Source organism: Vombatus ursinus, unplaced genomic scaffold (genome assembly GCF_900497805.2).
Source record: "Vombatus ursinus unplaced genomic scaffold, bare-nosed wombat genome assembly UNPS02015398.1, whole genome shotgun sequence".
NCBI classification, from domain to species: Eukaryota; Metazoa; Chordata; class Mammalia; order Diprotodontia; family Vombatidae; genus Vombatus; species Vombatus ursinus.
This window is the reverse complement of record NW_020955176.1, coordinates 946,938-959,546: the sequence shown is the minus strand read 5'-3', so window position 1 is coordinate 959,546 and position 12,609 is coordinate 946,938. Positions and strand designations below refer to the sequence as shown.

General features: G+C 44.3%; 1 protein-coding gene across 2 annotated transcripts in view; it reads right to left on the bottom strand.

Moving 5' to 3' along the window:
- DRD2 (dopamine receptor D2) overlaps positions 1 to 12,364 on the bottom strand; it is a 29,216-nt gene extending 16,852 nt beyond the window's left edge. The window contains exon 1 of one of the 2 annotated variants that reach the window (XM_027847358.1): positions 12,068 to 12,364. In XM_027847358.1, coding sequence (XP_027703159.1) covers positions 12,068 to 12,352 — 285 coding nt within the window. In that variant the 5' untranslated portion in view covers positions 12,353 to 12,364. The remainder of the gene's footprint in view (positions 1 to 12,067) is intronic. The other variant, XM_027847357.1, reaches the window with a different exon arrangement.
- Positions 12,365 to 12,609: the final 245 nt, after the last annotated feature.

The window sequence follows — 12,609 nt, the reverse complement described above, 5'->3', positions numbered from 1 at the left end:
GCAGAAGGCCAAGCACAAATCTGTGGAACACTTCAATGGAAACTCCCTTTTATGTCAATTATCCTTTGAATGTAGTCATTCAACCAGTTCTGAATCTAACTTTACTCCAGTCTAGCCCTTATCTCACCATCTCTTTCACACACCCGGTATGAAAGACTGTCAAATTCTTTGCCAAAATCACGTATGCTGTTCTATGTCATTCTCCTGATCTCTCAGTCTTACAAGCTATTGTGTCTGGCAATCAATGACCATAAATTTACACTGAGCACAGATATATATGGCATCCCTCATGTAATTCTATAAATATATGGTGACTAATTGAGTTTTTAGGAGGTAGACACATGTTTTCCTTAGCAACAGGCTCCAGGAACTCTCTAAACCACAGCTTTTCACGCTAAGTTGCTGGGTCTGAAGCTTCACCCCAGTAACGGTTTTTGACCCACCCATCCCCTATATCCTGTCCAGACTATGGCAGGGGAACATTGTAGACACAAGAGGCTCACAAGGTCTCTGGGAAGGTGGGCCAGCTGGCAAGTCTACCTTAGCAGAGACTCACAGACTGAACTCAGAATCAGAGCTAGGTGGGGCCAGATCTTCTGCTCACTGCACATGATGCCAGGAAAGTCACTTGTTAATGAAACGACTTTAGGATCTTAGGCTTAGACCTGGAAGGGGCCTTAGAGGCTTCCGCTTCCCCATATACTCTGCCCAGGAGAGTATAATTATGCTTTCAATTTTAATAAAGTAAAAAGAAAGGTCAAAGAAAGGGTATTCAGGGCCCTCAGCCACATAGGTCAAAGTAGCCCTAACACATACAGGGTAGTTGGGAATTTTGGATGTTGGCTCATAAGGCAGACAAGTTGTATGGTATATGGAGTGGTAGGCCTGGAGTCAGGAAGACCTGGATTCAAGTCCTGCCTCAAACACTTACTAGCTGTGTGACCCTGGGCAAGTCACGTAACCTCTGTCTGCCTCAGTTTCCCAATCTATAAAATGGAGATAATACTAGCATTCACTCCATGGACTTGTTGCAATGATCAAATAAGATAATATTTGCAAAGCACTTTGCAAGCCTGAAGGTGCCATACAAATACTAGCTATGATTATTATTTGAACCTTGCAACAAGACTGTAAAGGAGGCAGGGCAGGTATTTCCCCCTATTCATCTTCTTTTTGTACCTACCACAATCATCATCATCATCATCATCACCATTATTACCATCACTATGGTGAAGATGATCATCATCATCATCACCAACATCCTCTTCATCATCACCACTATCATCACCATCACCATCATCATTATCATCACCATCGCCATCATCTTCATCATCATCATCATCATCAACATTATTACCAACATCATCACCATCACCATCACCACCACCACCATCACCATCACCATCACCATCATCATCATCACCATCACCATCATCATCATCATCAACATGTTAACAGCTCACATTTCTATAGCTTTTATATGGTTTATAAATTCTTTGCTTTCTCCACTCTCCAGATTAGTGCAGATAGTGTTTTCTCCATTTTACACATATAGAAACTTGGACTCTGAGAGGTCACAGATAGATTTAGAGCTCGAAAGGACTTTAGAGATCATCTAGTCTAACCCCCACATTTTACAGATGAAGAAACTAAGGCCCCAGAGAAGTAATGTGATCTGTTCAGGGTCACTAAGGTAGTAAACAGCAGGACCAGGATTTCAAGGTGGGTCCTCTACTCCTTGTTCAGCGTTTTCCCCACTGGACTCCTTCTTGGATCCCTTGAAGGCTCAGTTCAAGTTCTGCTTTCCATGAAAGGTCTTTCATTTTTGTTTTGTCTTTGTATCCTGAGTGCCCAGCATAGTGCCCGGCACTTGGTGGACAATAGATACTTGTGAAATTGAATTACATCACACCAAATTAGTGACTTGCCCAGTGTCACATAGCTGGTGTCACTAGTGCCCCAAGACCAGAGTTCTTTCCATTATACCTTCTCCCATAGATCAATTCTTTCCAAAACCTCCATTTTGAGGAAGAGCCCAGACCAACCATGCTTCACTTTCCAGACTTGGTCATTGTGTTTCAGCTGCCTCCTCCCTCCATCCTTCTGACCTTCTTCTCCCATATGTGAGTTTTTCTCATTGGTGAGTTCTAAAATGAAGATTCTCTCCATTTTGAGGAAGGGCTCAAACCAGCCATCCTTCAGTTTCAAGGCTTTATGTTCATGCTCATACGCAAGGATCTTCCCTCCCTACCCTGCCTCTTTTCAGTTCCCTTTTGTGTTGTTTTCCTCCATTAAAATATAAGTTCCTTAAAAAAATAAAAGTTCCTTAAGGGCAAGGACTTTTTTTGCTTGTATTATATCAATAAGGCTTAACAAATTCTTGTTGACTTGACACTAGAACTGAGGTTCAAAGAAATTAAGTGACTTGCCCAAGGTCATACATCCGGTAAGTGGTAGAGCCAATTCTCTTTCATCTTTCTCTGGTGGCAAAGAAGTCCCATAAAAGAAGATGTCACAACCTTGCCTTGATCATATTCTATTATCTCTGAACCCTCAGCGTTAGGAAATCCTTCCATAGTCAAATCAATAAGCATTTATCAAGCCCTTACTATATGCTGGGCACTGTGCTAAGCTGGAAATACAAAAAAAAAGGGCAAAAGAAAAATAAAAGTCCTGTCCTCAAAGAGCTTGCATTTTAATGGGGGAAGATAACACATGAACTGAATGGGGAAAAGAGAGGGAAGGGAAGATACTACGCAGGCGCAGGCGCATAGGGAAGAAAAGTCATAGAGTCAGGAATGGAGTTTAGAGAAGAATGAAGTTAGCCTGAGCATTTTCTTTAAAGAGAGGTTCTGGGGGGAATTGACCAATCAGAGGAAGAGAGTGCAAGGGTGGAGTGATCTTCCAGGGTGAGAAGGCTTCTGTGACCTAGTGGAGGAAGTCCACAGAGTCAGTAGCAGAACCTAGAGAGGAATGAAAGGCTTTAAGCACTGACCCACACCCTCCATGCTACAATTAAAGCACAACTCTGTACTTGAAATGAGTGTGGTCCACAGGGATTAAGTGGGAGGAAGGTTAGGGTATAACTTTCCCAAGAAGCCCATAGACCTGGGCTGATTTTTTTTTTGCTTTTAACAATAGGAGAAAAAAAATAAAACAGGCAAGAAAGAAATGTTTCCCTCACCCTCCCTGAGAAATGGAGTTGAGTAGTGCTGACTCTGACACATGTCATAATGTGGGGACTAATTATAACTTGTCCTGTTCCAGTCACTGCTTTCTTGGGCTCTGGGGCATGAAGCCAAACTGAGCATTTAAGCCTGATAGTGGGCATTGGAGCAGCTATCACCAGATGCTGAGGACAGAAGCCTCTCCTTGGAAGACAGGAAACCTTCCCCCAGGGTATTATTGTTTGGGTTCTGAAATAGAAAGATGACTTGAAGATTCTTCTCCTGGGCTTCCTGATCTTCATTGGGAGCTGTTTGGGAGAGAGACGTGCTAACAAGATGGGGGGAGGCTCTTTAATGATATCTGAATGACAGCTAGATGGGCCATCATAAGGCCTGTGGGAAGAAGGGAGGGAGGAGGAGGGGGAAAAACCTTTGCCCAGCCCTCATTAGCTGGCAGCTGCTTCCCAGTCTCAGAAGCTTCCTCTAGGGAAAGGGATTTGGGCATTGTGCCAATAGTGATGGGGCACTTTATACTTATCTATGTGAAGAGGGGCAAGTTATTAGAGGCAGATAGATGGGGTAGTGGGTTAAGAATGTTGGACTTGGAATCAGGAAGGTGAATTCGAATCCTCCCTCAGACACTTACTAGCTGTGTGGTCCTAGTCAAATCATTTAACTGCTGCTTGCCTCAGTTTCCTCATTTGCAAAAAATGGTGATAATAATTGCATCTACCTCACAAAGTTGCTTTGAGGATCAAATAAGATAATATTTGCAAAGCTTTCAGCATAGTGCCTACTGAATAATAGGCACTTATTAAATACTTTTTTCCCTTTCTTTCCCCTTCCCATCCTACCTAGGCTTAAAGGAGAAAAAGAGCAAGAATGGGTGATAACAATAAGATTTCCTTCATGTGATCCTGCTCCATATCCCAGCTAACCAACCAGTGACTTGCCATTACTCTGCTGCCACCCTATCTAGAGCAGCATTTGTGGACCTGATAGACAGAAAAGTGCCCCTAGTTCAAATGAAAGTTAAGCCACTTCACTTTGGAACGCCCACTCAGGGGTCCAGTTGTCTCGACTGGTAAGGGAATGAGCACCCATTCAGCTAGACCACTTCGTGTAGTGGTACCCAGACATCCAGGCTAGACCACACTTCACATGCATCCAAAGTATCTATATTACTATCTGCCTAGGTACATCTTCCCTCTCACTATGGCTCACTCTGGTCTCAGTAATCAAATCAATACTACCATATTATCAGTGTTCCTGAAAAGGATGTGTCAACGTGTTGCCCTATGGACCAACTCATTTGTCATCCATGTGACTTTCTAGACACCCTCCTCCCTTGCAATTTCAACTCTTATATATGTTTTCTCTCCTCCTAGCTATCAGACTGTAATCTCCTTGAGGGGAACGACTGTCTCACTTTTGTATGTGTATTTGTAGAGGCCACCACAGTACCTGGCACACAGTAATCAATCAATTAATGAGCAAGCATTTTTAAGCTGATCCCAAGTGTCAGACAGAGGCTAGACACTAGAGATGTAAAGACAAAAATGAAGCAATCCTTGCCCTCAAGGAGCTTATGTTCTTTGAATGAGACAAGCACCCATATGTAAAATCAATATAAGGTGCTTAGGGAGGGAGAGAGGACCCTAGCATGGATCATGAAAGGTTTCTTGGAGAAGATGATATTTAAGCTGTCTTGACGTAAGCAAATTAGAAATCTCTCTTATGGCTTATCTGATTTCCCTCTCCCCCAACCCTTCATGCTGAACTATTTAGGGATTCAGTGAAGTGTAGAATGTGATGAAAAGGCATGGAAATAAGAGATGAAGTTCTATGTGTGAAGAACAGAGAAAAGTCCAGTTTGGCTGGACCATGGAGTGTGGTAAGGGGAGCAATATAGAAGAAGGCTGGCAAGATAGGTTGCTCCAAGCCAAACAAAAGATTTTATATTTTATCCTAGAAGTAATAGGGAATGACTGGAGTTTGTTGAGTGGGAGAGTGAGGTGGTCAGGTCTGTATTTGAGGAAAATCACTTTGGCAACTGAGTAGAGGATGTATTAATGAGGAGAAAGATTTGAGGCAGGGAGACCAATTAGGAGGTCATGAAAATAGTTGAGGCCACGCTTGAGCCAAGGTGATGACTTTGTAAGGAGGGCAAAAGGGATAGATGTGAGAGATGTGGTGTAGGTAGCAATGGTAAGATCTGGTAACTGAACAGATACGTTGGGTGAGGGAGAGGGTGGAACTGAGGGTGACTTCAAGTTATGAACCTGGATAACTAGAAGAATGGCGGTGTCAGAAATGGGGATATTGGATAGCAGGGAGGGTTTTAGGGCAAAGATAATGAATTCTGTTTTGGGTACATTGAGCTTGAGATGCCTGTCAGACATCCAGTTTGAAATGTCCAATAGGTAGTTGGTGATACAGGATTGGAGAGAGAGGGAGACAAACAGAGAGAGAGAGAGACAGTCACACACACACACACACACACACACACACACACGGAGGGGGGGAGGAGAGAGAGAGAGAAAGAGACAGAGATGCAGAGAAAGAGAAGAGACTGAGAGAAGAGAAGAGAGGAGAGAGAGAGAGAGACAGAGAGAGAGAGAGACAGAGAGAGAGACAGAGAGACAGAGACAGACAGAGACAGAGAGAAGAGACAGAGAGGAGAGGGGGGAGAGAGAGAAAGACACAGAGAAAGAGACAGAGACAGAGATGGGGGAGGGAGAGGTAGAGAGATAGAATAGGGGTAATAAATAGATCTCAGAGCCATATGCCTAGAGTTGACAATTAAACTTGTGGCTTATGAGATCACCAAAAGAGTTTAGTGAGAAATAATAACAATATAAAAAGTAATAATAGCTTTTATATAGCACTTTGTGGTTCACAGGCACTTTATATAGTTATATCTGGGAGAAAGATGCTACTATTATTATCCCCATTTTACAGAAGAGGAAAATGAGGCTGACAGAGGTTTAGTGACTTGTCCAGGGTCACATTGTAAGTATCTGAGGCAGGACTTTGACTTCCTGATCCCAGGTCCAGTACTATTTCCACTATGCCACCTAGCTGCCCAAGACTGAAGCTTAAGGGTACACCCAGAGTTAGTAAGTGCTTAATAAAGACTTTGCATTCATTCATTCATTCATTCATATGTGATGGCTCCCCATTTTCGGCCTTTCCTAGGTCCTAAGCCTTTCTAAACTCAAAGGATGTCCCATTGGGTAGAAGGTTGGGAAAAAACGTAGTCAAATGGTAGAGTCATAAAATTTCATATCTGGAAGGAATCTTAGCAATCATTTATAATTTTACAGATGAGGAAACTGAGGCCCAGAGAGGTAAAATAATTTGCCCAAGTTGCCAAGTTAGTGAAAAAGCTAGGTCAAGAACTCAGTTCAATGCTCCAGTACAGTGCTCTTTCCATGACACTACACTGATGTCGATTGTTAATGCTCTTGCTTTATTCAAGCCTGATTTCTTACAAGCAAGAATTTATGATCTGAGAGATTTAAATGTCTGGGAGCTTAGATTTAAACAGACAGTCTAGATGACCTCTAAAGTTCAGCCCCGCTCTGAATCTAGGATTCTGTGTTCCTATGTGAAGAGAGAGTGAGCTGTAACTAGGGTAGGTCAGGCAAGACTGTCTTGGGCACCGATGTTAGTGCCTAAGTACTTCCTGGAGGGGGTGCTACCTTTTTCCACTGTGGTCAACAGACCATCCTCATGCCTCATGCCTCAGGAGCCTCAAATAGCTGACAATTCCGTGGAAGTTGGGGGCAAAGGTGGGTTTTGGGAAACAGTGAGGCTTGTGGGCTGGCAGAGCTGAGAACGGTCAGGGAACGGACAGGTTTATCCCTTGGACAGCACCCAAGGTCACATTGTCTGCTGTATCTCTGTTTCTCCCTCCCCTCCCGGACCCTGCCAACTCCATACCTTAACTCCCTTGTAGAGGATCTGTCCCAATTCCCTTCTTAGGATTATGGGACTTTAGAGGTCAGTAAGTCCAAACTCCTTCATTAAAAAAAAGAAGAAGAAGAAAAAAGGAACCCAAGGCTAAGGGAGATTAAGGGTCATACAGCCTAGGGCTACATGACTAGTAAGTGCCAGAGGTGGGATTTGAATCCAGGCCTTGCTAACTAACTTCAAGGCCAGCACTCTATCCACTACACTTCATTACATTGACCCTTTACCTCGAATGCTAAGATTTGTAGTTTTAGAGGGAGCCAGGCTACATACTTTTCTCCTAGGGGTGGGACTGGTCCACAAAGCATAGGCTGATGCTCTTTCTTACAGGCCCTGAATGGGAGCAAGAGAATACTGCTTCCCTGACCCCTGGCAGCTTCCAAGGCTGGGCCACGGCTTGACAGGGAGCAGAGCAAAGCTAAGGGAGGTCCAGGGAACCCCTGGGATCTTTGGTCATTTGGTTCCTGCGTCTCAGACAGTGCAACAGGGAGCACCAGACAGCTGTGCCTCGGGGACTCTGAGTATGTGTTTGTCTGGGTAAAGATGTCTGGATGAATTACAGAGGCATCCCAGAAGTTCCATAGTGCCTTTCCTGCCTTCATTCCCCATATCACTGCACACCTTCCCTTCTAGACCAGGAGTCTCCAAAGTGGCGGCCAGGAGCCCCTAAGTGTGTAATCAACTGTCTGTGGGGTTAGAAGACAGGTGATAGTCAATCAAGGGGCCGACTCCAATACAATTGCACCTTTCCTTTACCTCCTACATGGCCCATTACTCCCTCCACCCCCACCTCAAACTCTCAACCATCCCCTTCTGCGCTTGACACCCTTCCCCCAGCATAACCACCAATATTTTGATTAATGAGGGTACAATCAAAGGAATTCAAAGACCACTACTCCAGGCTTTCATACCTGGTTTCTGACTCATAAAATCATAGATTTAGAGCTAGACAAGATCATCAAAGCTTATCTAATGTACTGCCCTACACTCTTTGTCAGTTGAAGAAACTGAGGCCCAGAGAAGTTGTGACTTGCCAAGGTCAGACTCCAAATCAAGCACAGATAGAATGATCTCTAGGTGATGCAGTGGATAGAGCACTGGGCCCAGAGTAAGGAAGACTCATCTCAACTCCAGCTTCAGACGCTTAGTAGCTGTGTGACCCTGGGCAAGTCACTTAACCCAATTTGCCTTGGCTTTCTCATCTGTAAAATGAGATGGAGAAGGAAATGGCAAATCACTCCAGGATCTTTGCTGAGAAAACCCCAAATGGGGTCAAGGAGAGTTGGATGGAACTGAAAACTTAACAACAAATCCTTATTTTCTGGTGACTCATTGCTCTTTCCCCAGAATTCTGAGGGGAGTAGCTCAGTTTATTTGGGACTCTATAGCTGTGTCTGAGGTGGTGGGGTGGGGAGTAGGGAATAATTTATGCTAATAGGATGTAGTGTACCAAGTGCAACGTTCTCACCTTTTTGCTATAAACAGCCCTCTTTCTAGCCTTTGCCGTGCAGCCTTCTAACGTTAGGGCAGGCGGGGTTTGCTTGTTAGTCTCTGATTTTTTTTTTCATCTGCCACCCTAATATTCATCATAAGTGAGAGACATTAAATATGTCTATTTCCCATAGAACAGAGAGATGGGACTCCTCTTCCCTGTGGACAATGATTCCTTCCAAATAGGGTTTTGTTATGGACAGTGGCTTCAATTGGAGAAGATGGATTTAGGTCAGCTTGAAGCAAGAACTTTTTAGGATTGAGGATTATAGGACACTGAAATGGGTGACTAAGGGAGATTGTGACATCCTTTTTCCTTAGTCATCTTAAAGAAATAAGTTGTTTCACCATCCATCTGGAATGGGTTAGGTGTGATCTGGCTTGGAAGCAGCGTAGCCTAGGAGAGACAACTATTATGTCACAGAAAAACACCCAGATCTGGAGTCAGGAGACCTGGATTCATATCTTAGCTGTGATGGCCTCTGTGTGACCATAAGCAAGTCCATCAACCTCTCAGTTTCCTCATCTGCAAAATGGAAAGAGTAATTCTTTACTACCTATTTTGAAGTGTTGATATCAAGGAAAAGCTTTGTAAGTCTTTTAATGATAAACAGAATGATAAGTGGGTTGGGACCATTTAAAATCCCTCAGACTTCCAGAGTTCTGGGACACAGGTTGATACTGTAGTGATGCCTAGTGAGTGGGGCTATGAGAACAATGTGATGATGATGATGATAACAATAGCTAAACACTTATCTAGCACTTTAAGTTTTGCAAGGACTTTATATATTTATCTTATTTGATCCTCACAACAATCCTGTGAGGCAGATGCTGTTATTGTCTCCATTTTACATATGGGGAAATTGAGGCTGAGAGAGGTTAAGTGATTTGCCCAAGATAACATCTCTAGTAAGTTACCAAGGTAGGATTTGAACTCAGATTTTACTGACTCCAAGTTCATCCCTCTATCTTTAGCTGGATCTAAGCCCGGAGGTCTGGATAGAGCCCATCTGAGAAATGCAAGCACGGACAAGCACTCCTGGCATCAACATAGCTTATGTATTCACCAAAATCCTGGAGACTGACTTGCCAGCTCTGTGGTTGGAGCCATCAGAATAATAGCAATATCTTCCCATAAGAACATATGAGCAGCAAAACCTAAGGCATCCCTCCTGTGGCCTGGGGTTGAGGTTGGTGACTCCATCTCATTTGTCTTTCTGCTTTAAAAGCCAGGGCAGGAAGGAGGGTGAGGCTTGAGCTGCCTGCTTTGTGAAGTGTGAGAACTCCTAATGGGAGACCATTAGGTCCTGGGTATGGTCCTAAGGGTGAGGGTTAGATCACCATTTCAATGATGTGGATTCTGGACCATAGAAGCTCCCTAGAACACTGATTTCTCACTGTTGGCCCTGTTTGCATCAGGGGCTGGGCTAGTCATCAGAAGGTGCACCCTCCTTCAGCCACTTTGCTCTCAAAGCTGCTGAGAGGCTCAGGCAGCAGCTGAGCCTATTAATGTGTGCATGGGTAAATCCATCAGACCCACCCTTCACTGCCCAGCCTCCTCACCCCGAGTCTGTGAATCCCAAAGAAGAGACATCATGGACAGAAAGTGAAGGTGGGGGAGGGACAATGTTTGGTGATCAATTCCTCTCTTTTGCAGTTCCTGCATGAGCCACTACCTGCATCCCCACCCCAGGATGAAGGGGTTGCCCTGCCCCATCAATTAGCCAATTGCAAGTAGCCAATTGCAGCCCTTCAGGACAGCCCCTGCCTTGCATCAGTGGCCTCTGCCTCTTCTCTGGGGATCTAAGGCTCTGTCTCTCAGCAGAGCTGTGTGTAATGAAATTGGCCTTGATTAAGTCAGAGGAAAAGCAATGAAGTTCAGAGGCTGAAACTCAGGTACAGTGGAAAGAGCGCTGGGCCTCAAGTCAAGGCTCAGATTGCTGACCTGCCTTTCCTGAAGCTCCAACTAAAATCCCACCTTCAAAGGGAAGCCTTCCCCAACCTCTCTTAATTCCTGTGCTTAATTCCTCCATTAATTATTTCCTATTTATCTTGTTTAGCTTGCTCTGTACATATTTGTTTACATGTTGTCTCTCCCACTACACTGTAAGTTCCTTGAGGGCAGGGACAGTCTTTTGCCTCTTTTTGTATCCATAGAGCTTAGCACAGTGCCTGGCACACAGTAGGCACTTAATACACATTTATTGAATTGAATTGAAGTATTAGTCCTGCGATTCACTAGTCATGTGACCTTGGGCAAGTTATTTCACCTTAGTGCTTGATCTACAAAACGGAAATATTAATATTTGTACTACTTTCCTCCCATGGTGGTTTTAAAGAGAACACTTTGTAAATTATAGAGTTCTATATGGATGTTGGCTGTTATATGTGCTCATCTGAAGTAAGAAAATGTCCTCAGCTTTTGGTCTGGAATGACCTTCCATGTTAGCCCACAGATCTTACTTTGTTCTGGACCTGTCTAACCATATATTAATAGCTAGCCTTGATTATGGCATATATTATATCTTACATAGTACATTTCATCTACTACACAGTATATTATATATTATGGAGTATATTATGTATTACATGTATATATATGTATATATACATACATGCATACACACACACATCTCTACACAGATAAGCATTCTCTAACTGGACATCTAATTCTCTTTCCATTATAGCATAGCTGCCTTTCAGGAAGTAGCAAAAAGGTCAGAAAGAACAGCAGGAGAAAGAACATGTCTAGGAACATTCCATAGCTACTGATTCCATAACTCCCAGGGGACAGAGCTTACCCTTAAACTCATTCCTTCCACCCAGATGGTACCAAGATGGCAGCTTGAAGTTCTACTAGCTATCATCCCTTCCTCCATCCCTGGATCAATGCTGCCATGAGGGACTGTCTCCACACAGCTAACCCCTTCTCTTTTTCTGCTTCAAACTTGAGCCATAGTTGAGGTTTTTTTGTAAGGGGAGAGAAAAAGATTGCAACCTAAACAGAGGGCACAGGAAGGATTCAAGCACTCAATCGTTAAATGACTGGCCAAACTGATCCACCTAACCTGAGCCGGTTTCTGCCAAATCCCTTGCAGGAGTCTGATGGGAGGCTTGGAAAGGAAAGCATCATACGGCTTTCTCTCCTGGGGTGGTTGTCACATCTTGTGGTGCCATGGTTTCTGAATCTTAACTGTGTTACTAGCAGCCGTGGGATTAGCCAAGTCCTGAATGTTCCACAAAAATGAGGAGGCTGCAAAGGGGAAGTATACTTCTCCTCATGTTGCAGAGGAAGGAAGATGAAGCCCAAGAAAGTGAAGGCTGCATGGTGGTTTAATGGGGGGAAATGGGAGCCCAGTCTTGATCCCCATTACTCTTTTGAAGGGGGTAAGAGTATGAGAAGAGAAAAATGGTGGAGAAGGACGCAGACCTACCTCCAGGTAGACGACCCAGGGCATGACTAGCGTGGCCAAAAGGAGGTCAGCCACAGCAAGGCTGACGATTAGGTAGTTGGTGGTGGTTTGGAGTGCCTTCTCTCGAGACACAGCCATGCACACCAGCACATTACCGAAGATGATGACGAAGATGAGCAGGGTGAGCAGCATGGCATAGTAGTTGTAGTGGGGCTTGTCTGCTTTTGCCTCGGACCCATTCAAGGACTGGGACCAATTCTGGCCATCCAGGTCGTCATCATACCAGGACAGGTTCAAGGGATCCATGGGAGCAATGGAGCCACTGGCCAGCTGCACTCTGTTCCTAAAAAGAGACACAGGGAGTGAGCTGGGGGCTGGAGGATGAGGTGGGGTAGTATTGGGGTCAGACAGCACATGGGGTCTTGTCCATGATGGGAGAGGGGAAAAACAGGGTTCTTCCTGTTCAACAACAGTGTGGCCCAAGTGTTACTGGGGGAGTGAAGTGGATTAACCTAGTTTGCCTCACAGAATCCTCTTCATGAATATCAGGCTCTGAAGAATCA